At 47.9% G+C, this 22,986-nt stretch overlaps 1 protein-coding gene across 1 annotated transcript in view; it reads right to left on the bottom strand.

The window, feature by feature from the left end:
• Positions 1–22,986, bottom strand: part of LOC111152666 (ADAM metallopeptidase with thrombospondin type 1 motif 17) — a 323,596-nt gene that overhangs the window by 9,100 nt on the left and 291,510 nt on the right. Inside the window, exons 21-22 of the mRNA XM_022511219.1 lie at positions 10,228–10,432; positions 5,946–6,098 (exon numbers count right to left, since the gene is read on the bottom strand). Of these exons, the coding sequence (XP_022366927.1) occupies positions 5,946–6,098; positions 10,228–10,432 (358 nt within the window). The remainder of the gene's footprint in view (positions 1–5,945; positions 6,099–10,227; positions 10,433–22,986) is intronic.

Raw genomic sequence — 22,986 nt, 5'->3', positions numbered from 1 at the left:
GGGGGCTCCTCTGCTCTATTGGAAGCTCATTTCTCTCAACTGAGCAGATATGGGCTCTAGACTTTTCTCTGGAACTCTGTTACCTGGTGGCAGGCTCTGTTCACCCACACAAAATGCTCCACACCAAAGGGGTAGTCTACCCTCTCCCTTCTGCCCCTGCTCTGAAAAGCAATGAAACATGATGACCGTCCTTTCCCTGGGTGCTTATACTCCTATGAGTAACATCAAATGGAGGACTGGCTCTCTTATCTTCATGCAGAGTGCTGGCTGCCTGCATGGTATGGCTTCACACAGTCCAGAAAAAGGCCCTGATGTTGCTGATGCCTCACATACTTCCTCTTTGATGTGCAAGTTTCTTTTTAATAAGGACTCAACTTTTTATTTCACAAATGAGGGCATATAACAGGCAGGACCTCAGAGAGAAGAGAGATTTATACTAAAGTGTGAATGACTGATACAGAGCCCTTGGAGGAACAGGTTGTGAGAGAGAACAAGCAGATACTTGACTTTCTGACAAGCATATGCCTGTGATGGTTCGAGCTGCAGGCATCTTAGAATTCAGCTCCTCCATGTTTCAAGTTCAGAATCTAAAGCTCTGACATTATTATGCACCTGAATGAAAGGTGGATTAAGAGTCAGAGGGCAGGGACCAAACTCTTAGCCCTGCCATTTTCTAATTGTGTGACCTTGGGAAAAACAAAAAACAAAAAACAAAAAACAAAAAACAAAAAAACCACATCAGCACTGTGAGCCAGTTTCCTCATCTGTAAAATGGGGATGGGGCCAAATGAGATAATATGAGTGAATGTACTTGGTTAATTCTAAAGCACTAGTGGATGTCAGGGGCCACTACCGCTGAGCCCAAAAGAAAGAGCATCACTCTCCACCAGCAACCCCATCCATAGCTATCCAGGCAGAGGATGCCTGGGTCCCACAGCACAGTGTGCACACTGGACCAGGCGACTGAGTGTGGCCTAATATCATTGGTTCCTTGTTGGTCTGTACCTAGGCTGGGTCATTGTCCACTCTCATACCCCCCCTGACCAGGACAGGTCTGGAACATTCTCTCCTGAGAAAAGGAGCTCAGGAAATGCTGCTTGAATCACAGAGACTTGGCTGCGGACCCCCAGCCTGGCAGGCAGGCCAGCCTTGCAGAGTGGGATGTGGGGGCAGGCCCCATCCAAGAAAGGAGGTGCAGACTTTGGAAGTGGTGTAGGCTGAAACACTTTCTATAGCAAACCACTCTCGTTCTTGCTAAGGCCCTGGAGCTGAAAGCCCTGTCTCCCTGCCCAGAGCACAGGAAGGCATCTACCAGCTGTCTGGGACAGCACAGTATAGCAAGGTAGGAGCGAGAGGCTCTCCCTGACTTCTTCCCTGAGGTGCTGCAGCCCAGAGGCTCTTGTGTGCTCACTCCTTCCCCTGACCTCCCAAGGCCTCTAGGAGGTGTTGTGATTTCCATATCACAGTCTGGGGCTCGGGTGTGAGGGGGCACACTTGGGGCCTGACTGAGGCCTTAGAGTCAGACCAGCCCCCTTCCACAGAACCTCCAGTGGCACCAGGAAGTCAATGGTCCTTTGATCTCTTCAGTGAAAGGGAACGCCGTACTCTTAACGCAGAGAGCCAATGGTTTTCTTTAAAAACACCATCCATTACAATCCCTCCAGAATAATTTGTTTCTAATCAGAAACATCCCATCATCTCAGTGGTGATTAATGCCTCTGGTCTTGAAACTGAAATATCTCAACTTGTGATCAAAAGTCTCACTATTCTAGAAAAAAAATGTGATTTCCTCCTCTCCCATTTTAAGTGACATCTCCCCGCCCCCAGGTCGAATACCCAGCATTTAGCGGGTGGAAACAACGATTTGCACAGATCTGGAAATAGCTGGTATCCCAGGAGGACAGGTCATTTTTCAAACATGGCAGAGACTAATAATGCCCTCAGCAGGAATGGGAATGTGAGGACTGTCCCATGCGGGGGACCCGGGTTGGGGTTCAGCCATGTGCTGAGGCTGGGGGAGGGGCCCTGCCTTCCCACAGTTCTGGGTGCTGTTCTCAGGCACCCTCACCCAGCTACAGGAGAAGACTGGTGCCAGCCCCTTCCCAAGGGATGACTAGTCCTTCTTGCTTTGGTGGGGGCAGGACAGCACCTGAGGCATGTCCTCAGACTGGCCTGTCCATCACCTCCCTAGAGACACGCTAATCTTTCTCAACAGCACCTTGGGGCCAAGTAACAGGAGTTTTCTTAGAGGCAAAATGTCAAAGCTTCCAGATACACTGAGGCTCTGACAGCCCTCGGAGTTCTACTGACTTTCTTTTTGGGCAGCTTGTTTGAAGCCTTCAAAGTCTGGCACGTGGCGGTTTGGGGGCTGGTTATAGGAGAGGATTTAAAAGTGTACCAACCCCATGTGTGTGATGAGGGCACTGTCCACAGACGTGAAGCCAAGCTAAGAGGTCAACAGAAAAGCAAATCTAGTGCAAACAAGTGTGAATATCAGGGTAACATTCATCCAGTGGAATCTACTTATGTTGGACAGTTGCCCAGCAAGTGAGGACCAGGACCCCCATGGGGAACTGTGTCCTTTCCATTCTCCAGAGAAGAAATGGGGAAAAGCAACGGGCAGATTTTTAGAACTGCTGTACAGATCTCTGCACCTGTGGGGGCCGGCCCACCTGGTGATGGTAGTGGAGGAGGGAGTGGTGGCGAGGCCAACGGTCAGGGTGTGGTCCCCCGGTTCAGTTCTGTGTGGCCCCTGCCCCATCATGCTTGCTCCCAGTATGTTTGTGCCTATACGGACTTTCAGTTCTGGGTCCGTGACCAAGTTCTCACTTTGGGAGGTCAAGTCTTCCCTGGGCCCTAGCTCTGGCCAGACCTGCTGGGGAGTGGGCAGCTGGAAGCATGGGAGAGCACACCCCCCTTCCATGCAGAGTACTCTCCCCCTTGGCTCTGTGCGCACCAAGCCAGTGCCATCAGATACCAGCCCTGAATGGCAGCCGGGATCATCACAGGCCATCAAGCTGTCCTGTTTCTATGGCCAGGGGTCACTGATCAAGCTGGCTGAAGAGTAGGCTCTGTGGCTTTCCAATGCCTTACTTTCCATTTGAAAGCTGGGAGGCATTATTCACCATGGCCTGGCTAGTCAAGAGGCAGGCCAGCTAAGGGCTTGACCTCACTGGTGAAGCTGGTGGGGGAGGAGTTTGCTGGATGGCAAGCCACCCTCCACAGCCAAGGAAGGGCGCTTGAACAATGGAGGAGGTCGAGTGGGAGCTAGCAGATCTGGGGTAGCATGGTGTTGGGCCTCTCAGGTATGACTTACATTCACGTCCTGGGGTTCTGTACCTCCCCGCACCAGGAAGTTCATGGTGTTAAGAAAACCGAAGTGTCCATCTGGCCTTCAAAACCAGAATGGCGAGGCTTGAGAAGGCCAGGCTCTGGAGAGCTGATGACCGTCTGTAGGACATGCTGTGGCTCAAAAGTACCATCATGGGGCCTCCGGAGTCCTTCTCCATGTGGACTGAGCTCTGACCGGTGGTTCAGGAGCTTGGACTCTGACAGAGGGGTGTAGGCCAGTCCCTTCATCTCTGAGCATCTACTGCCTCTTCTAGAAAACAGGGCTAAGGACCTGGCTGGAGGGCACAGGTGCAGGGGTAGACCTCAAACAGAAAATGACGCAAGGTGCCTCATACTCTGGTGGCTGCACATGGCCCAGGCCCTCCCTGAACCCTCCTCCCCTCTGCTTCCTGCCCAGGGACATCTGTGACCATGGAAGTCCCCCCTTCACTAGCACAGGTGACATGTGGGGTGTGACCACGGGACCCTTCTAATTCCTCGGGTAGAATGATAGCTTTGTTCCAATCCACACCTGGACACTTGGAGCCTAGACAATGGTCTTCTGCCTCTTACTATGCTGGAGAGCTCCCCTTCCATGTCTTCTGACAATTCTGACACAGAAAACTCCCAAGTGTTTTCTTATGGACTAGAACCCAAACTGTTGAGAGCTCGCTTCCATTTGGCTGGGCCTTTGGGATACACTGGTGACCTTTCTCAAGCTGGGTCTGACGCCCTTGGCTAGGAGACATTTCTTGGCACGGTTGTATAAAAGGCTGGGCCCTCCGATTGATAAGACAAAGTTAGATGAGGTCAGAACAGATTAGTCCTGGGGACTGTGCCTCACCACAGCGTAAACACTGGGTGCTGGGTTTGGGGCAGGGAAATGGGCTGAGATGTCCAAGAGCTAGTCACACTTACTATAATGCCTTGAAAGCTCTGAACATCTCTGAGAAACAGGCAGGGCCAGTGTTAATGAGTCTCTGTTTCAGAGATAAAGAGAATGAGGGCCAGAGAGGTTAAGATTTGTTAAACGGTGCATCAGAGCTCTTAACTAAGCCCCTTGATGCCTCGAGTCACAGGATTCCAGCTTCTAATGGCATTTTTGCAAGACCCTTCAAGTGAAGTTCAAGTGAAGCCTTCCTCCAATGGAAGACACATCCTGGCAACTCCATCCTAAATGTTATTACATCCACGGAGAAACTGGACTGTCGGCCCTGGTTCTATTGCTTTGGTCAGATCTACTGATCAGGGAGTAAATAAAAAGGAGGTGTTTTTGGTCTTCCCCAAATTTGCAGTTATCCAGAGGCTGCATTTTAGCACAGCTGGCAAACTGAAACCTGAGCTATTTGGCTTTTATGTCCTCCAGGAGCTTGGAGGAGACCGTATGCTCACTTGCAGGAAGGTGGCATTTCTGCAAGGGTCTGATCTGGATAAGTTTTGCTTTCCAATGACCAAACCATCTCTCCTTCCATAAAGCAGAGGCACAAAGCAAATTACTCTCTAGACGAGGCAGCTAAATCAAAACATAGAGTGGCTGGAGGAGTGTGGGGGGCTGGAGTGCCCCTGCCTGGTGAAAGGTGCCAGGCCTGCTTGGCCCCAGGTCATGGTGGCCAAGCGAGGACACAGGCCACACTGCCACGTTGCCAGCTATCTAGATAGGAGCCACAAATCCAGATTTTCGGGTGAAATCACCATGTTTTTAAATGTTGGTAATGAATTCCAGAATGTTTATGATATCGTGCAGGCCACACAAAAACTGGGGGTAATTGGGCCACCCGTTTGCCAACACAGGGAGAACAGACATCAAGAGAAATAAATGGGGAGTCTTCAGTTGCAAAGACCAAAAAAGAAACATGAACATCCTCGAAGTTGTCATTAGAAATTTCCCTCAGCCAATCAGAGGTTACCAGAAATTCTACAGTTCTTGGGAAAGAGTTCTCTAGCAGGCCTCCTGGCTGGTGGTCATGTGTCACTGCAGGACCTACCTTAGCACCCACCCCCCGGCCCAGGAAACAGGCATCATAGGTAACAGGTTCACAGAAACCAGGGGAATGAATAAAAGAGCTGAAGAGCAAAGCAGTTTTTGTGTCTGATTTACGTTGCAGTGCCGTTTCACCATCTCTTCCCCCACCCCCGGGCTGCAGGCCAGGTTCTGGAAGATGGCCCTTCCTATCTGCCACACCCCACCCTCCCAGAACCCCCATCCCTGCATCCTGTGGGCCTTCACCCAGGGGTCCTGAAAGTGAAGGGAAGCGCTGTTTGCCTCTGAGGCCCCTCCGCAGCCGCCTCAGCCAAGGCTCCCCCATGTTTACGAGGCTTTTGTGATGGCTGGTGGCCAAGCCCCCCGCGGGATGCTGGGGCACAGCCAGCACGCAGCACAGGAAAGCCAACTGGCATTGGGAACACCCTGCTTCGTGCTCTGGGTGGCCTTTGGTTTCCCTCCGACTGCACGCAGCACGGGGGCACAGGCAGGTGCAGAGCCTGGAGAGAAAGTGAACTTGCCCAGGTGGCCTGGGACTGCCTCACGCCATGGAGGTCCAGGGTGACTTCCAAGCTCTGGCTTGCAGAGTGCCCTGCGCTGCTGGGCAGGGTAGAGATGCAGACCCACCACTCACCTTGGACCAGTCTCCAGTCTTCCACTCATAGCAGCCTGAGTAGTCCTCACACGCCTCCTCTGCTTTGGGCCTCGTGGATGCATCGCATTTTCCTTGCGAATTGGTGCATGTCACAGTTCGTTTCTGCGTCCCTTTGCCGCAGGTGGCCGAGCACTGAAAGACACCGTTGGGATGTTTGACCCTGTCTGATTCAGTTCAAGGTCATCAATGTCTATTAAGTCGCAACCGTGTGCCAAATGCAGTGCTGGGGATGCAAGGATGAGTACGCTTCTATAGGCTTCTAGAGTCTGAGGCACATGGTCCTAGCTGTGACTCAGCCAAGTGACCAGGGATGGGGAAGGGCCACAGGATCGGGGAGAGCTTGAGGTACCCAAAAGACCAAACTTGGAATTTAGTGGCCTGCTACCAGGTCCAAGAGACCAACGCAGTGGAGAAGTTCAAGGGGCAAATGCTGGTGGATCCCTCGAGTGGAGCAGAGGACAGGGCCAGGGAAGCCAGGTCAGGACACCCATGCAAAGACTTCTGAGGCCCATGACTCCTCGTGGCTGGCCTCCAGCTCCATGCACTCAGCCTGGGCCAGCCTGGGGCAAAAGCACAGGCTCAGGGTGGAAAAGGTGGAGATGCAAAGCCAAGCCACAGGTGACTTACACCTTAGGCCGTTGGTAAGGTCTTGCAGAGAGCTACAGTGACTGTGTTAGGTGTGGATGTCAAGAATGTCACCGAGCAATGGTCCCCGTGATGATTTACCTACTTCCCAGGAGACACTGCAAGAGAAAGTGTGGTGAGGGGACCCAAAGAGAGCCTGAGGAATGACAAATCATGTGCGAGCCCTGAGAGTTCAAGATTCCCATGCCCTCGGGCAGGAAGAGCCTTGGAAGAAGGGAGGAGAGGTGGGGTAATGGGTAAACATGGCGGACCTGAGGGGTGTAGCTGGACCCAGCTTCTGGCATGCTCCCTCTGAACTCAGGGAGGGACCTCCCCAGGCTCCGAAAGAGCTTACCACCTTAAAACAAAGAAGGAAGCCCAAGAGGGCAGACTATGACCTTGGGAGGACGGGACTGACTGCATACATGATCCAACCAGCAACAGGGGGTAACACAGCCTGCAAACCCAGGGAGCTCTCCCTCCTATTTGTGGGGTACGGAAGCCCTGCACGTCTCTACCACAGAAACAAAATGTCATTAGCAGAGATGGTGGGCTGAAGGCTGCATTCCGCCAAGAGGTATAGACACAGTGAACCCCAGGCTCCCAACAGCTGGGTCCCAGAGCTATGGTGGGGGCGGACAGCCCATCCACTGTGGTAGCACAAAATGGAGCCCTCATGATTCGAGCATCTGCTTTCATACTTGCTTGATTTACCAGAAACCTACAGCAGTGATATTTTTGAGCCACAGCAAACTTGATTTTTTAAAAAGCTCCACTGTGTCCCCTGGGAAAACGCATCTAAAGGACAAGAGTTGTTCTTTATATTTCTATTATTAACATTTATCCCAAAATGTTATGTAGCTTTATTTTTCCGATGAGTTCAATTTAGCTCTCTGAAGTTTTTTTGTTTTGTTTTGTTTTTGAGACTTAGCTGGCTTATTTTAGAAGAAACACACATACTTCAGAACTGGCTGTGGCATCATCTGGGGGGAGCTGGAGAGCATGCGTATTTGATCCCATGTGTGGGTGAGGGGTCGGCTCAGAACCTTGGATGCAAGGGGTCAGTCCAGAGCAGGAGTCACCCTCTTGCAGTGGGAGCCTGGGTTACTGAGTTGAAGGTCAATCTCTCTGCTTCTATGCTTGGTGATGCTCCCTGACCATTTCATTAGCTCTGCCCACACCCAAGCTCCTTCTTCAACTAGAAACCTACTTACCACTTCTGCCAGAATTCCTGCATCATCTTACTCTATTCTGCATTCCCTGTCCCTCTCCATCCCCTGCCCTTGAATTTCAGATGCTAATGTCTAGTCTGGTTCTTGACCAAAACTGGGTTCAGCCCTTCTGAGAAGCAGCCCATTGGCTGGAAGCCTGAAGCTTTGAGAAAAGGGCAACATTGCTGGTGGGCCTTTCTCTGGAGGGACTGAGGATGGGAGACAGTCACTATCTTTTGCTTCCTTCCTGGTAACTGCTCCTCATTCTAACAAAGCTGGGAAGAAGCTGGGGGAGAGAGAGGAAGGGCAATCAACAGATGCCAGCTCTACAAAGGCAACCTCCGCAGTCAAATAAATTTCTCTACCATGAGAAATTTAAACCCATTTGTTTCCGGATGAAGAAACATTAAAGAAGAAACATTTAAGGCTTCAGCATTTAACATTTAAAGCTTCAGTGGGGTGAATGAACTGAATGAAGCTTCAGTTCATTTCAACATTTAAAGCTTCAGTGGGGTGCCTGGGAGGCTCAGTCAGTTAGGCATCTGCCTTCAACTCAGGTCATGATCCCAGCCTCCTGGGACTGAGCCCCATGGCGGGCTCCCTGCTCAGTGGGGAGCCTGCTTCTCCCTTTCCCTCTATCCCTCTCCCTGCTTATGCTCTTTCTCTCTCTCTCTCTCAAATAAATAAATAAAATCTCTAAAGGGGCTTTAGCATGTGGTGAAGAAATAGAAATACCAGTTTGGTGAGTATCTCGTGAATGAGGGCAAGATTTGATTCCAAGTTGACTGTTCAGAAAGAGGCATTTGGCTCGAGCCTGAACTGAGCCAGAAGGAGGCTGATTGGTGTGGATACTATTTCAGCATTAGGATCAGGTACACTCAGAGATATAGACGTGAAACTAGAGCTATTTCTTTAAATCTTGCTTTAGTTGTCTCACATTTTCCAATCTGGTGTTCTTAATGCTATGATGATAGTTGATAATGTCAGGCTTGGTTACTTTGGTAAGGACTTTTTTTTTCTATTAAAAAGAGTCTGAATGGAAAATTTATGGCTTTGATCTGATTAAAGCATAAATTTTGTTTGGATCAAGAGCTAGTGATCAAGGACCTCAGGCTCAAGGTTGGAGGGGAGGGTGGTGGGGGAAACTGCATGCCTTTGCCGACCCCTCCAGCAAGTAGTCCCCCTCCCTAAAAGAGGTCCCCTGAATGTTCAACTTACAATCCTAAGTACATACAAAAAATAAAAATTTTAAACTCTTTTCCCTAAAATATCATAAAGTGCAGGATAAAGTCTCAGGTCTTCAAACGTGTATACGTCAAAATCTGTCTGAAATGTAAACCCCATTTCTGAGCAGCCAAGGGTAGACTTTTCGTTCATTAAGAATGGGCTGAATACTTTCTTATTCAAAATAATTCCAACTGTTTGGCAATAAAAAGGAACTTTAAAAATATTTTCCACACTGAAGAGTGTCTTGGATTTAGCCTTTCTGACTTTCCTAGAACACATTTGATGGAGGACCTGAGGGAAACTTGCCCTTTATTCAAGCTATTTTTTGTTTTATGGCCAAACAGTCAAAATCATTAATGCAAAGTCAACACAAAGCTTTGAAGGATGATATTAACAAAGATAAAATATTTCTAGAATCAGTCTTTCAAGTTAAAACTTAAGGCTTAACTGACCTCTTTCCAAAATATTTTATGGCATGAGATGTGTGACTCCAACTTGTATACTAAAAACTGTCCCTCCAAGTGTCTGCTTTGCCTCTTATAATCCGCAAAGACTGACACAGAGTTCAGAGAAAACCTTTGAAACTGCCTTCCCAATCTGATGGCACTAGAATTCAAATACACCAAAAGAAAATTAGAAGGTCAGCTGGTTAGTCAGTTGGTATGTTTACCTACGTAACTACCTCCCCAACCACCCACCCACCCATCCATCCATCTATCCATCCATCCATCTACCCACCCATCCAACCATCCATCCATCCATCTACCCACCCACCCAACCAACCATCCATCTATCCACCCACCCACCCATCCACACACCCACCCAAACATCCATCCATCCATCTACCCACCCAACCAACCATCCTTCCATCCATCCATCCATCCATCCACCCACCCACCCAACCATCCAACCATCCACCCATCATCCATCCATCTTTAATTGAGAATTTTCTAAGGAACTGGGATCGAACTGTGGTAAATATTATCAAAAACATATATATGATCAAAAACACGTTACCCATGTTTGTTTAGCCCTATTGTCTTCTCAGATGGAATTTAGGAACACGTGAGCTAGAATACATCTTTTTTAGTTATCTAGGGGCTGGCAAGCACTGTGATACTTTGGTTTGAGTCACAAATAGCATAGAGGGAAAGGCACCATGTTGGGGTCCCTGTGGACAAGGCAGCCCGGGCACCCACCTGTGACCACTCAGATGCCTCCCAGATGGACAGGCAGTCCTGGCCTTCGCAGCTCTGCACTGGTGCCGGCCGGGGGCCTGGGCAGTAGAGGGGCCGTGTGGTGATGTGGGTGCCGTCTTGCAGCTGGTATACGCAGGTCACCTCACGATGCTGGATGCCCTTCTCACAGGTAGCTGAGCAGGGGCTCCATGGGCCTGCCACCCACCTGTCCAGGAGAAGGAGAGACAGTGAGAGAATAACCGGGTGGGGAGGCCAGCTGCCCCAGGGGGCCTTCCAGACACATCATGGAGTCTTGGGCCTATAGCATGAGGGAGGGAAATGGATATAGAGAGCTTTGCAATTGACATGCAAAATAATTCTGAAGTAGTAGAGCAGAGGGAGTCACATGAGTTAAACGCGTCAATGGCTTATTCAAAACAGAAATCCTTCTGCCCACAACAGTTCTATGGCAGATATAATTATTGGTCCCAAGTGGTTGCTCTCCCCGGGGCGGGATCACATATCCCACCCACTGTCTATGTCATGCTTTGTTCAATGGGGTGTGAGTGGACATGAAGCTGGCCATTTCCCAGCAGACGCTTTGAGTGTGATTGTGTGGTTTGGCTCTGCTTCTCTCCGTTTCCTGCCCTCTGCCATGAGAATAGCAGGTCCCACCACGGGAATCTCCGACATCTGACCTCTGTCGTAACAGGACATGGCTGTCAGCCACTGAGAGGCTCAGGTGGTTTGTGACTGCAACAAAACCTGACCAGCACGGTCCCTGACAAAGGACACCCAGGGCCAGCTTGAACACACCAGGACCAGGGACTTCCTGGTCCTCCAAAGAGTGGAGGGCCTTCTTGGGTGGGGACAGTCACTCTTGAGGAGGCAAGTTGTGGGCTGGGACAAGACTGAGCTGGTGACAGTGCTCCACTAAAATTTGGCCTAACTGCCTTCCATTTCAATGACCAGGGTCTCAGTCTGGTGTGGCAAGAAGCTGAGCTGTTGGAAATCACAATTTCTCAGGACACAAATGGGGCTTTGAATGCCTTTTTGGGGACACAAAAGGACCCTCTCCTCTGTCGGTCCCTGCATGAGCCTCAGATCCTCCCAGCTCCCAGGAGCTCACCACTTGACAACATGGCTGAATCCACTGATGGCCAGGTCTGATAACCATTCAGGTCTTCCTCATTAGTTGGAATAGCCCTAAGCTCCTGAAACCAAATCTGATCATGTTCTACTGTTAGAAACGTCGGTAGTGTCTTCCCACTGGCAGGGTTCTTGGGGGACACTGGGTGGTGCCAGGCCTCTCTTCATCTCCAGGTCCAGCTTACTTGCTCATTCCTCTATCCCAGCAGGGCACATGCACGGAGGGCTTCCCATGTGCCAGGCACTGTTCTAGGTTCTGATGATGAGGCAGGGAACAAAACAAAACCCTGTCCTCTGAATCTTAGCCTCCTGATGGGGACAGACAGTAAGCCAAGGAAAGATACAAAGTAGACTATATATAGTGTATAGTAGATATATATATGTCAACTATGCCTAACAGTATATATACCCAATATATAGTTGATATATATAGAATGATAAAGATACACAGAATGATATATAAAGAATGATAACACAATAGACCATATATAGTGTATACTATACACCATACATGAATAGAGAAGATGCCACATGGTGGTAAATGCTTTAGAGAAAAGTAAAGCTGTGGAGGGCAGACCGGGGAGGAGGTGAGGGGTGATCACTTAAGGTGGCAGAGATGGTCCCATGGATAAGCTGACATGTGAGCAGAGCCTAGAAGTAAGCAAAAAAGTCGTCATATAGTTCCTTGGGAAAGGACTGCTAGGCAGAGGGCACAGTGGGTGCAAAGGCACTGGGGAAGAGTGTGCTGGCAGGGCTGAGGACCAGCAAGGAGTCTAGTGTGGCTGGGGGAGGGCTGAAAAGAGAGAGGGGCAGACAGAAGAACATGAGAGAGGACAGGGTGAGATCCTACAGGCCCTGGCTGGCCACTGAGGCTCTTGTTTGCATAAGATGCAGTCACAGAGGGTTTGGAGAGAGGAGTGATGTGCCCTCCAAGCTCGGAGAGGGTCATTCTAGCTCTGGGCAGATACCAGTCTATAGAGCAGCAATGAGGAGACTACTGCACTAGTCCAGGCAGGAGATGAGGGTCATTTGTATTAGCTGGGGGTGGTGGCAGTGGTTGGGCTAAATTTGAGAAAATTTTGGGAGCTACCCAGGCCCCCTCCCCTCCACCTCTATATTGTTCCTCCTTGTCTGTTAGTGCAAGCTTAGGCCTTGAGCTCAAGCTCAAGCTCTTCTGACTTCCAGTCCCCTTGGTAGAGCTCCTCACTGTCTTCCAAGCCCCTGCAGGGAAGCTCTTCTTACCAGATCCCTTGCCTATGCTGCGGGATCGAAGTGACCGTGCCTACCCTGGAGTGTGAGGACAAGGGACATATTGCCTGTAAGCTGCTTACACCAACACCTGGCACACTTAAGCCTTTATAACTCTTGGTAATTGTTCTTCTTTATCTCCTCAGTAGGAGATAATGAAGTCCTAGAGAGCAATGAGCAAATCTTGCCCCAATTTTAGCCTGAACAACACTCAGAATGAAACCAACTCCTACCCATTTCTCCTCTTCTGGTCTTAGGAGTAACAGGATTGCCTTCTTAAATATTTGAAGATAGCTCTTTTGTTCCCCTTTTAAGTTTTCTCTTAACTTGATCAGGATAATTTGCATGTGGCAGATTCTGAATCCTTTCCCTTCTAATTCTCTTATCAGTCACTACTATTCTCAAAATGGATTGCTTTGTTGTGGGCAAAATGGCCCAGATGTGGTCTGAAAGCATCAGGGGAGAATGTGATGATTTTTTCCCCCTCTTTAAAGGGAGGCTCTGTGTTCATTAAAGTAGCTCAGCTCCACACTATATCTGTTTTAAGCAAGCAGACTGCACCTCTGTTAGCTCCTACGACTTCCTTTTTTCCTCTCCCAAACTGACTCTCAGCCAGATCTCCTTTGTCCTGACCTTTTGCATTGACTTTGTGAATGCAAATGTGAGGTTCTAGCTAGAGACCTGTTCGGTGCTACTGCACTGACCTCAACCATGGAAAAAGCTTCATAACTTCTTCTTGTTTTTTCTTTTTTAAAAAGATTTTATTTATTTATTGGCAAGAGAGAGGAAGAGCACACACACAAGCAGGGGGAGCAGCAGGCAGAAGGAGAAGCAGGCGGAGGGAGAAGCAGGCTCCCTGCTGAGCAGGGAGCCCGATGTGGGACTCATCCCAGGATGCTGGCTGGCATCATGACCTGACCGAAGGCAGAGAGGCTCAATCTGCTGACTGAAAAAGACCTGCAGGGATCTGATTCCTATAGAGCTGGGAGGGGTTACCAACCTTCTCTGTTCTGCTTTCCTTTCCCTCTGGTGTCTCCTGGGCCTTTCAGGGGCTTTGCAGAAGAATGACAGAATAGAAAACAGCCCATGCATCCCTCCACCCCTTTCCAGAAATATCCTTTGACCCTCTGCACTGTTCCTCCCTTGCTGTTGCCCAGAGTTTGGCAGGAGAATGGAGGACAGAGCTCAGAGTACATGCAGGTGTGCATGAGACAGATCTACGGTCTACACTCACGGATACGTAATGGAGGTTTCTCTGTCTCCTGGAGCTGTGTAAGAGGGATCCTCCTGCTCCCCTCCTTGGAGGGCTAGTAACTGTTAGACGTACTGAGGACCCACTGGGATTCAAAACAAGCCCTGTCTGAGGTCAGGGAAGCCTCCCCAAACCACTGTGGTTCTCATGGACAATATGATGGGGTGAGAAGGGGGCACAAATGCACTCCATACCCACAAGTCCCACATGGGGCAGCTCACGGCACCTTCCCAGCTCTGCACAGGGTTCCGGAAGAGGCAAATATGGCACAACTGGGCTCACTGGCCAGGAGGCCTAGGGAGACGTCTCAGTCCATCTCGGGGAGTGGGGGAGGAGTCTTGAGTAGGTGATGTCTAAGAAGACCCTTCAAGTACAAGCAGAGGTAGCTGGAAATAAACTCAGGGGTTGAATATTGTTTTACTCGGGGGCCCTTTGTTATTCTAATACTTGATGAGTTTAAAAATAGTGACAGGAATGTTAAATCACTATTCTGTGCGATTGAAACTAGTATTACACTGTATGTTAAGTAACTGGAATTTTTAAAAATCTTTTTTTAAAAAAGATTTTATTTATTTATTTGTGTGTATGAGAGAGAGAGAACATGAGGTTGGGGGGGGCAGAGGGAGAGGGAGAAGCAGACTCCCTGCTGAGCAGGGAGCCCCATGCAGGGGCTCCATCCCAGAAGCCCGGGATCATGACCTGAGCTGAAGGCAGACTGAGCCACCCAGGTGCCCCCTAACTGGAATTCAGATAAAAACTTACAATAAAAATAGTGATGGGGAAATATCTGGGTGCCCCTGCTCATGGCAGCATTATTCACGATAGCCAAAAGGCAAAAGCAAGCCAAGTGTCCATTGGTGGATACACAGGTAAACAAGGTATGGTAAGTATGTACCATGGGGATAGGATTCAGCCTAAAAAGGAAGGACCTCTTGTCCCAGGCTGCAGCATGGATGACCCTGGGGGACATTACACTCAGTGAAATAAGCAAGTCACGAAAGTAGATATCCTGAATGATTCCGGTTGGGTGAGGCAGCTGGACTAGATTCAGAGAGACTGAAAGTGGAATGGGGGCTACCAGGTGGGAAGGAATGGGGAGCTCGTGTTTAATGGGCGTGGAGCGGCGCTTGCGCCAAGATGTCTATAGACTTCTGGAAATGGTCAGCTGTCATGGCTGCACAGCTCTGTGAACGTACTTCATGCCACTGAACTGTAACTTAACAATGGTTAAGGTGGTAAATTTTACATGTATTTTACTACAATTTAATTTTTAAAAAGTGACCAGTTAGAAACAGGGAGTAGAGACATGAGAAAGGGACAAGGAGGTGAGGTGTCTCCTCTGTCCCAGGGAGGCAAGGATGAGGCAGGAAACAAGGCTGGTGCTCAGCTTCACGCAGCCACTTTGTGGCCATGAAGCACCCGTGCGGAACATCCTCACAGCCCTGCCTGAGAGATGGGAGGAATTGGCTCACAGTGATCAGAGATGTTTTTCAGCTAGATTATTATTATTATTTTTTTGCTTCCAATCTTGACAAATACCTCAGCGAGGTATGGGGCGAAAAAAAATGACTTTCTGGAAACTGGTTTTGGTGGCTGAACCATTTTACCAGAATGAGTACACGGCTGCAGGAAGCTGGTCTACGGTGGTGGACCATCTCCATGCAAGTAAACATATGAGGAAAATCCCATTAATTCCAAGTCTAGGAATTTGAGAAAGGAACTGCTATTCCATAAAACAATTCATATAACAACTGAAGTCTGATTTTTTTTTAAATACTCATTCCCCCTAAAAACCTTAACAGTGACATTTACTAGTTAAGTTTGAGTTCGCAGATCTTCTTAAAAGCAGTAAAACAAATTCTTGAGGAATCCACTGTTAATGTTCCTTTAGTTCAGGCCACCGTTCCTGAGTTCCTCTAGAGTGAGGAAGGATTCTTTTCCTGTCTAATAGGAAACAGATGGCTCCTCCACACACACTTCAAGTTTGACCATTCTAATCAGAACCTACCTGAGACCTTGTATCATTAATATTATTATTTTTACTACTGCTATAGCAAATAACCATAAATGGAATGGCACAAAGTAACAGATTTAGCATTTGACACTTTGGGAGGTTGGGAATCTGACATGGGTCTCACTAGTCTAAAATAAAGGCTCTGCCCCCAGGGCTGCTTCCTTCTGGAGACTCTGAGAAGACCTGCCTTTTCCAGCTTCCAGACACTGCCCCCCCATTCCTTGGCTCGAGTTCTTTTTCTCCATCTTCAAAGTTAGCAGCTTCAGGTCAAGTCCTTCTCGCACTGTATCCCTCCAGCGTTCTTGTGTACCCTCCTCCCCCTCTTTAAAGAACCTTTGTGATTGCACTAGACCTGTGTGGATGCTACAGGATAATCTCTCTATTTTAAGGCTAAGCTGATTAGCAACTGTATTAGTCTGCGAGGGTTGCTGGAGAAAGGACCACAAACTAGGTGGCTTAAACCACCAGAAAGTTATTCTCTCATAGTCCTGGAGGTTAGAAGTTAAAAATCAAAGTGTTGGTAGGCTTGGCTCCTTCTGAGGGCTCTGAGGGATCTGTTCTATGCCTCTTTCCTCGGTTGTAACAACAGCTGGCCATCCTTAGCATTCCTCGCTTGTGCGAGTGTTACTCCAATCTCTGCTCCTGTCTTCACATGGCGTCTGCCCTGTGTCTCTATGTCCTTACATAGCTGTCTTTAGAAGGACTCCAGTCAGATTAGCTCAGGGGCTCACCGTGCTTCAGTATGACCTCATCTTCGCTAATTACACCTGTAATGACCCTATTTCCAAACAAAGTCACATTCTGAGATACTAAGGCTAGGACTTCAACATCTTTTTGGGGGCGGGGGTTGGGGTGGTTGGGGGAAGGATACAATTCAATCCAGAGCACAAATTTAATTCCAACTGCAACCCTCTGATTTCCCTCATTTCCCTTTGACATGGAACTCAGCATATGCAGGAGTTCTGGGAATTAGGATGTAGATATGTATTGGGGGGGGTGTTATTTTGCCAACCCCAGACCCATCATATTCACATTCTGAGAAATTTCAGCTTCTATTCAAAATGCACGTTCTATTCAAATCTTGATTTGGCTGAGATTTAAACTAGGCAAAGATCTTGTGAAATCTGCTGAAATCTGATTTGGTGGTTACAAAGAACGAATAACATATTCAAGATCCTCTTCTTTTCACATGGATATTTTATGTTGAATATAAAGTGAATCCCAAATATAGACAACCAGAGAGAGAACACTGGTAGGTCATTCACTTTCAACAAGTTCAAACTGAAAAAAAAAAAAAAAATAGCATGAGATGTATTTCAATACAAGAGGTGCTTGAGCTAACAAGTGTGTCTATGGGATTCAGTCAACTTTATCCATCTCCAAAATGCATCACTAAGAAGGGTCTGGCATTGGCTGAGCACCAGTCTGGGCCAACCTCTGTGCCAGGGATGTTCTCTGCATTGACTCAATTAACCAAAGGAAGGAAATGAGATGTTCGTATGTGACAATCTGAGCAGTTCTTATGGAGACAAATACCAGCATGGCATCATACAGGCCACATGTAAAATATCACAGCATAGAAAGGATGATGCAAAACAGCTCTGAAACTCCAGGAAGCTGCAGGGCAAGTTAAAGAGAGAACAGCTACTATACAAAGTACAGTTGCTTTGTTCAACCTTGGCTTACATGTACCCCAGACACATGAGTGTCAACTTTATGCCAAGTTCTCAACCGAGCGCTGGGGCACTTGGCTCAGTGTTCCTACATTCATGAAGCTCAGGCAATTGTGTGGTCCTTGGGGGAAAGAGAAACATATAAACAGATAATTTCTTCACTATCTGATAAGTGCTGTGGAGGAAATGGAGTTTGAGTTGGGTCCACGGTGAAGTTGGCCCATCACAGAAGCCAGGCTCAGTGCTCTCACAGAGAGAGCCTGCTATGATATGCCAAGGAGTGAGAGAGTGCAGCCGCCCAGTTTGGGACAGCTGGTATTCAAAGAGTACTTAAAGGTGGGTGGAAGAGAAGTTGCCTTGGGTGTCTCAGGTAATCATGAAACTTGGAGAAAGGTGATGGCCTTCACTGAGGCAGTAGTGGAGAGATGGAAAAAGGACTCAAGGCTGTTTAAGAGTGAGGCTGACAGGGCTTTGGGTATGTGGGGTCAGAGACAAAGGGGACAAGAGTCAAGATCAGGATTCCAGCGGGCTCAGAGGACACCAATGCTGCCTCCACAGTGATGCAGAACACAGAGAGAAGACTTGGCCTGGGGGGCAGAAGGGTGGACACCACTTTGAGAAGGTCAGGTTGAGGTAGCCACTGGGAGCTGAGTGGTGCTGGGAAGGGTCTGCAGGGGCAGTTCTGGCGCTCAGGGGTGTGGTCTGGGGTGGGGACACAGGGTGGGAAGTCATCAGCAAGAAGGTCATGGTAGAGAGCTGGTAAGAACAACTCACCTGGGGAGCTTCTAAAGGGAGAAAAGAGGACAGAGGACAGATGGCAGGGGCCAGGAATGTGAGCATCTATGACTGGAATAAGAAGCCAGAGAAGGGGCAACCAGCAAGACTGTTCAAGAAATGCCAGACAGGGTTGGGTTGGAAGAGGCCTGAAAAGTATTCTCTGGATTTAGCCACAAGGAGGTGTTGCTAACTGGGGAGAGGCCCCAGGGAGAAGAGCTGCCAGTGCTGTGACTGCTCAGTTGAATGAGGGTGGAGAAGAGAGACTTTGTGGATGCCCTTCAAACAAATCTGATTTGATGTCTACATAGTGGGCTCCACAGATCTCAATCTTGGGGTAATACTCAAGCTTTGGAAACCAGGCCTGTCCCCATGGCAGAGGTAAGGAAGAACTCTCACCATTCTCACGGGGGCTCTGGTCAGAGGCTGCTCACGGAAGAAGCACCAGTGAGAGAGGGCCTCTGAGTGAGAAGGAAGTGCTGAGAACAGCTCCAGAACAGACCAGGATCTTCCTCTCATGGACACGTCTGTCTACAAGGGGCAGAAGCTCTGGGAAAAATCATCCTGGGCCACTTGGCAGAACAGATGACCTGTCAGAGGCCCACACAGTATCTGAGATGCAGGTGGCCAGCAGGGGCGGGAGGCCAGGGACTGGTGAGTAGAGAGAATGTGTTAAGGGGAAGACTGGGACTCAGTCAGGGCTCAACCCTGTCTCCCCTTTGAGATTTGGGGCAGAGTCCAGGCCCGTTGGTTAGTCCACTTTGATAAAGGGTCTGGCCTTTGATAAGAGTGATATATTGTCTACTCCAAAGCCAGGAAGCACCCAGGATGTCTGATCTGGAAAGCCAGACAGATCGAAGCTCTCCCTTTTCATTTAGAAAGTTTGAAGAGGGGCACCTGGGTGGCTCAGTTGGTTGGGTGTCTGCCTTTGGCTCAGGTCATGATCCTAGGGTCCTGGGACTGAGCCCCAAGTCAGGCTCCCTGCTCATAGGGGAGCCTGCTTTCCCTACTCTCCCTACTCATCCTCTCTCTTGTTATCTCTGTCTCCTCTCAAATAAGTAAGTAAACTCTTAAAAGAAAGAAAGAAAAAAAAAAGAAAGAAAGAAAGAAAGAAAGAAAGAGAAAGAAAGAAAGAAAAAGAAAGAAAGAAAGGAAAAGAAAAGAAAGCTTGAAGAAAACTTGAAAACACAAGCTCACATTTGCCCTTTGGTGAGTCAGCTCTATACTCTATGAAGGCATGGTCACCCCTCTACTTTGTGACCCAGTCCTTTCCCACCGCCATCTTGATTTGCACCGTCAGAGCTCCCAGAGGAAGGCTGCTCAGGGCTGGCTAGTCCTGCAGTAGAGATGGAGAAACCACTGGGAGAGGGGGCCAGGATGGTCCAAGGCCCACCAGTTACTAAGGGGAGAGGGTCCTCTGTGTCTGAATCCAGGGGCTTTGTTCTTTACTTACACAATTATGGATCTGATTAGGGTACACCACCCTAATCATGATGTCCTATAGGTTCAGCGGGGCACAGGTATGTTAGACATTCTCAGATTCTCAGAAGCCTACATTCAGGGCCCGGACTTGGGTCTTCACTCCACTGACTCACCAGCCATGTGATCTTGGGCAGGTCAGTGCTCAAGCCTCAGTTTCCGCCTCTGTAAAATGTCGGTACCAGTGTTCTCATTTCACAGGCTTGTCGGAGGACTGGCCCAGTTGATCGCTGCTACATAGTCCATGCCAGATGCTAAATCATGGGAGGTAAAGCTCTGGGGGAGACGGCTCACCCAGAGGCGGCCCCCTGAGGATGTGGGTCTCTTCCCATCCTCCTAGGTAGAGGGTTGCTATCCATTGGGCAGTGAGGGTGTGGCCAAAAGAATGCAGACTCCTTGCTCAATTTTCCCATGGATGACAAGGCCTTCTCCAGGGTGCCACTTGTGCTGCATGCCTGGGAGTGAGGACACATGGCAGAGGCCGACTGGCCAAGAGCTGGACCCCCTGGGCCCCTTCCCCAAAACACCAAGGAGGACTGTAGGCATCATCAGACTCCCATCTGTCCGAGTGGCTTTTATGGCTAGAGGCAGACTGAGCCAGCAGCTCCGTTAAGAAAACAATCAAAACAAGATTTTAACATGTGCCATTTATAGTCTCTGAAGATACATGGCTGCTTTTATTGAACAGATGTCTGTGAAAGAAGGCGCGGGGCGAGGAGCAGTGACTGGGACTTCACAAGCTCAGCTGTGATGTTCTCCCGGGGGAACGAGAGGGACGCTTTATAGCCTCACGTTCCGTTTCAACTCAGCGTTTCTCCATTTAAAACTTGAGAATTATGAGTTCTCATATATATTTCCCCGAAAAGTAATATTATTCACATATTTGTCTTTTGAAGGAGGAAATGAAAACCTGAAGGGCATAACAAGGAACAAATATGCAAGTCTGTGAATGTGAGGTTTTCTGGGCTCCAGTCTGTTAGTCCAGCCCTGAGAATCAAGATGGCTGGTTGGCCAGGGTCTGAGAACTTTCCATGTGTTCCTGAAAAGGTCTTTGAATCACTGTGGTTAGTTCTCATTTGCTGGGGAAGGGAAGACAAAGAGAGGGAGGAAGGAAGGAAGGAAAGAATGAAGGAAGGATGGAAGGATGGACTGATAGACTTCAACACTTAGGTAAAATATTGTTCAAGGGAAAATGTTTTAAAAATGGATTTCTCTAGAGGAGGTGGGTGGGGGATGGGTGAAATAGGTGATGCGGATTCAAAGTACACTTATCATGATGAGCACTGAGTAATGTATGGAAGTGTTGAATCACTATGTTGTACACCTGAAACTAATAATAATGCTGTATGCTAACTACACTGGAATTAAAATAAAAAATCTAGAAGAAAATGATTTCTCTAGATCTTATACGTAATCCTTTTTCCGGGTCTTCTCTGTGCCAGGCAATGTTCTCAGCACCTGACATAATTCAACTTATTTGATCTGTATGATGATCCCACATAAAGCCATTTGCAGGTGAGCAAATCGAGGCACAGAGAGGTTAAGCGCCTTGCCCCAGGTCACACATTAGTTAAGTGGAAGAACCATTTTAATGGTTCCAGTGAGATATAATTGACACACCATATAATTCAGCCATGTAAGGAGCAAATTCAATGTATGCACAGAATTGTGCAACCACCACCACAATCAATGTTAGAAGAGTTCGTTCCCTCAAGAGAAACCCCCACATGCCTTAGGTGTCATCTTCCAAGTCCCCTACCTCCATCACTCTCAGCCCTCGGCAATCACTAATCTATTTTCTATCTTTATAGTTTTGCCTCTTCTGGACATTTCATATACATGGAATCCTATAACATGTGGTTCCTGGTAACTGGTTTCTTTTTCTTAGCATAACGTTTCCAAAAGTCATGTATGTGGTGGCATATAACAGTACTTCATTCCCTTTTATTTTTGAACAATAGCTGATTGCATGGATATACCACATTTTATTTATCAGCTCATCAGTGGACGGGCATTTGGGTTGTTTCCATGTTTTGGCTATTATGAATCATGCTACAATGAACATCTGTGTATAATTTTTGTGTGGATAGATGTTCTCATTTTTCTTGGGTATATTCCAAGGAGTGGAACTGCTGTTTGATATGTTAGCTGTATGTTTAACGATTTGAGGAATGCCAGGCTTTTCCAAAGCAGCTGCACCATTTTGCAATCCTGCAGTAGTTCAGAAAGGTTCTAAGTTCATCACATCCTTATACATTTTGCTATTGTCTGTCTTTTTCATTATGGTCATCCTAATGGGTATAAAATGGTATCTCCCTGTAGTTTTGTTTTATTGTGGCAAAAGATACAAACCATGGAGTTTAACATTTTAATCACTCTTAAGTGTATAGTTCAGTGGCATTAAATATGTTCACATTATTGAACAATCATCACCATCATCCTCCAAACTTTTCTTCTTCCCAAACTGAAACTCTGGACTCATTAAACAATAGCTACTTATTCCCATTCCCCTTCCAACCCCCTGGGAACTCTCATCCTTTCTGTCTCTATGAATGTGATGACTCCAGATACCTCTCATAAGTGGAATCACATAGTATCTGCCCTTCTGTGAGTGGCTTCTTTAGCATAATTTCTTCAAGTTTCATCCATATTGTGTAGCATGTGTCAGAATTTCTTCCCTTCTTGGGGCACCTGGGTACCTCAGATGATTAAGCCTCTGACTCTTGATTTTGGCTGAGGTCATGATCCCAGGGTTGTGAGATCGAGCCCTGTGTTTGGCTCTGCACTTGGCGTGGAGTCTGCTTGAAATACTCTCTCTTCCTTTTCCCTCTGTGCCTCCCCACTGCTTGCACACTTTCTCTCTAAAATAAATAATCTTAAAAAAAATTTCTTCCCTTCTTAAGGCTGAATAATATTCCATTGTATGTATGTAATACATTTCATTTATCCATTTGTCCACTGATAGATGCTTTGGGTTGCTTCTACCTCTTGGCTATTATGAAAAATGTTGCTATGAACATGGTTGTACAACTTTTTTTCTGAGTCCCTGATTTCAGTTCTTTTGGATATATACCCAGAAGTGGAATTGCTACATGATATGGTAATTCGGTATTTAATTTTTTTGAGGAACCACCATATTATTTCCCCCAATGATTATACCATTAGACATTTTAATCAGCAATATATAAGGG

Source organism: Enhydra lutris, unplaced genomic scaffold (assembly GCF_002288905.1).
Source record: "Enhydra lutris kenyoni isolate GAN:26980312 unplaced genomic scaffold, ASM228890v2 scaffoldscaffold29, whole genome shotgun sequence".
Taxonomy (NCBI): domain Eukaryota; kingdom Metazoa; phylum Chordata; class Mammalia; order Carnivora; family Mustelidae; genus Enhydra; species Enhydra lutris.
Note: the sequence above shows the minus strand (reverse complement) of the source record. Positions and strands in the feature narration are given on the sequence as shown.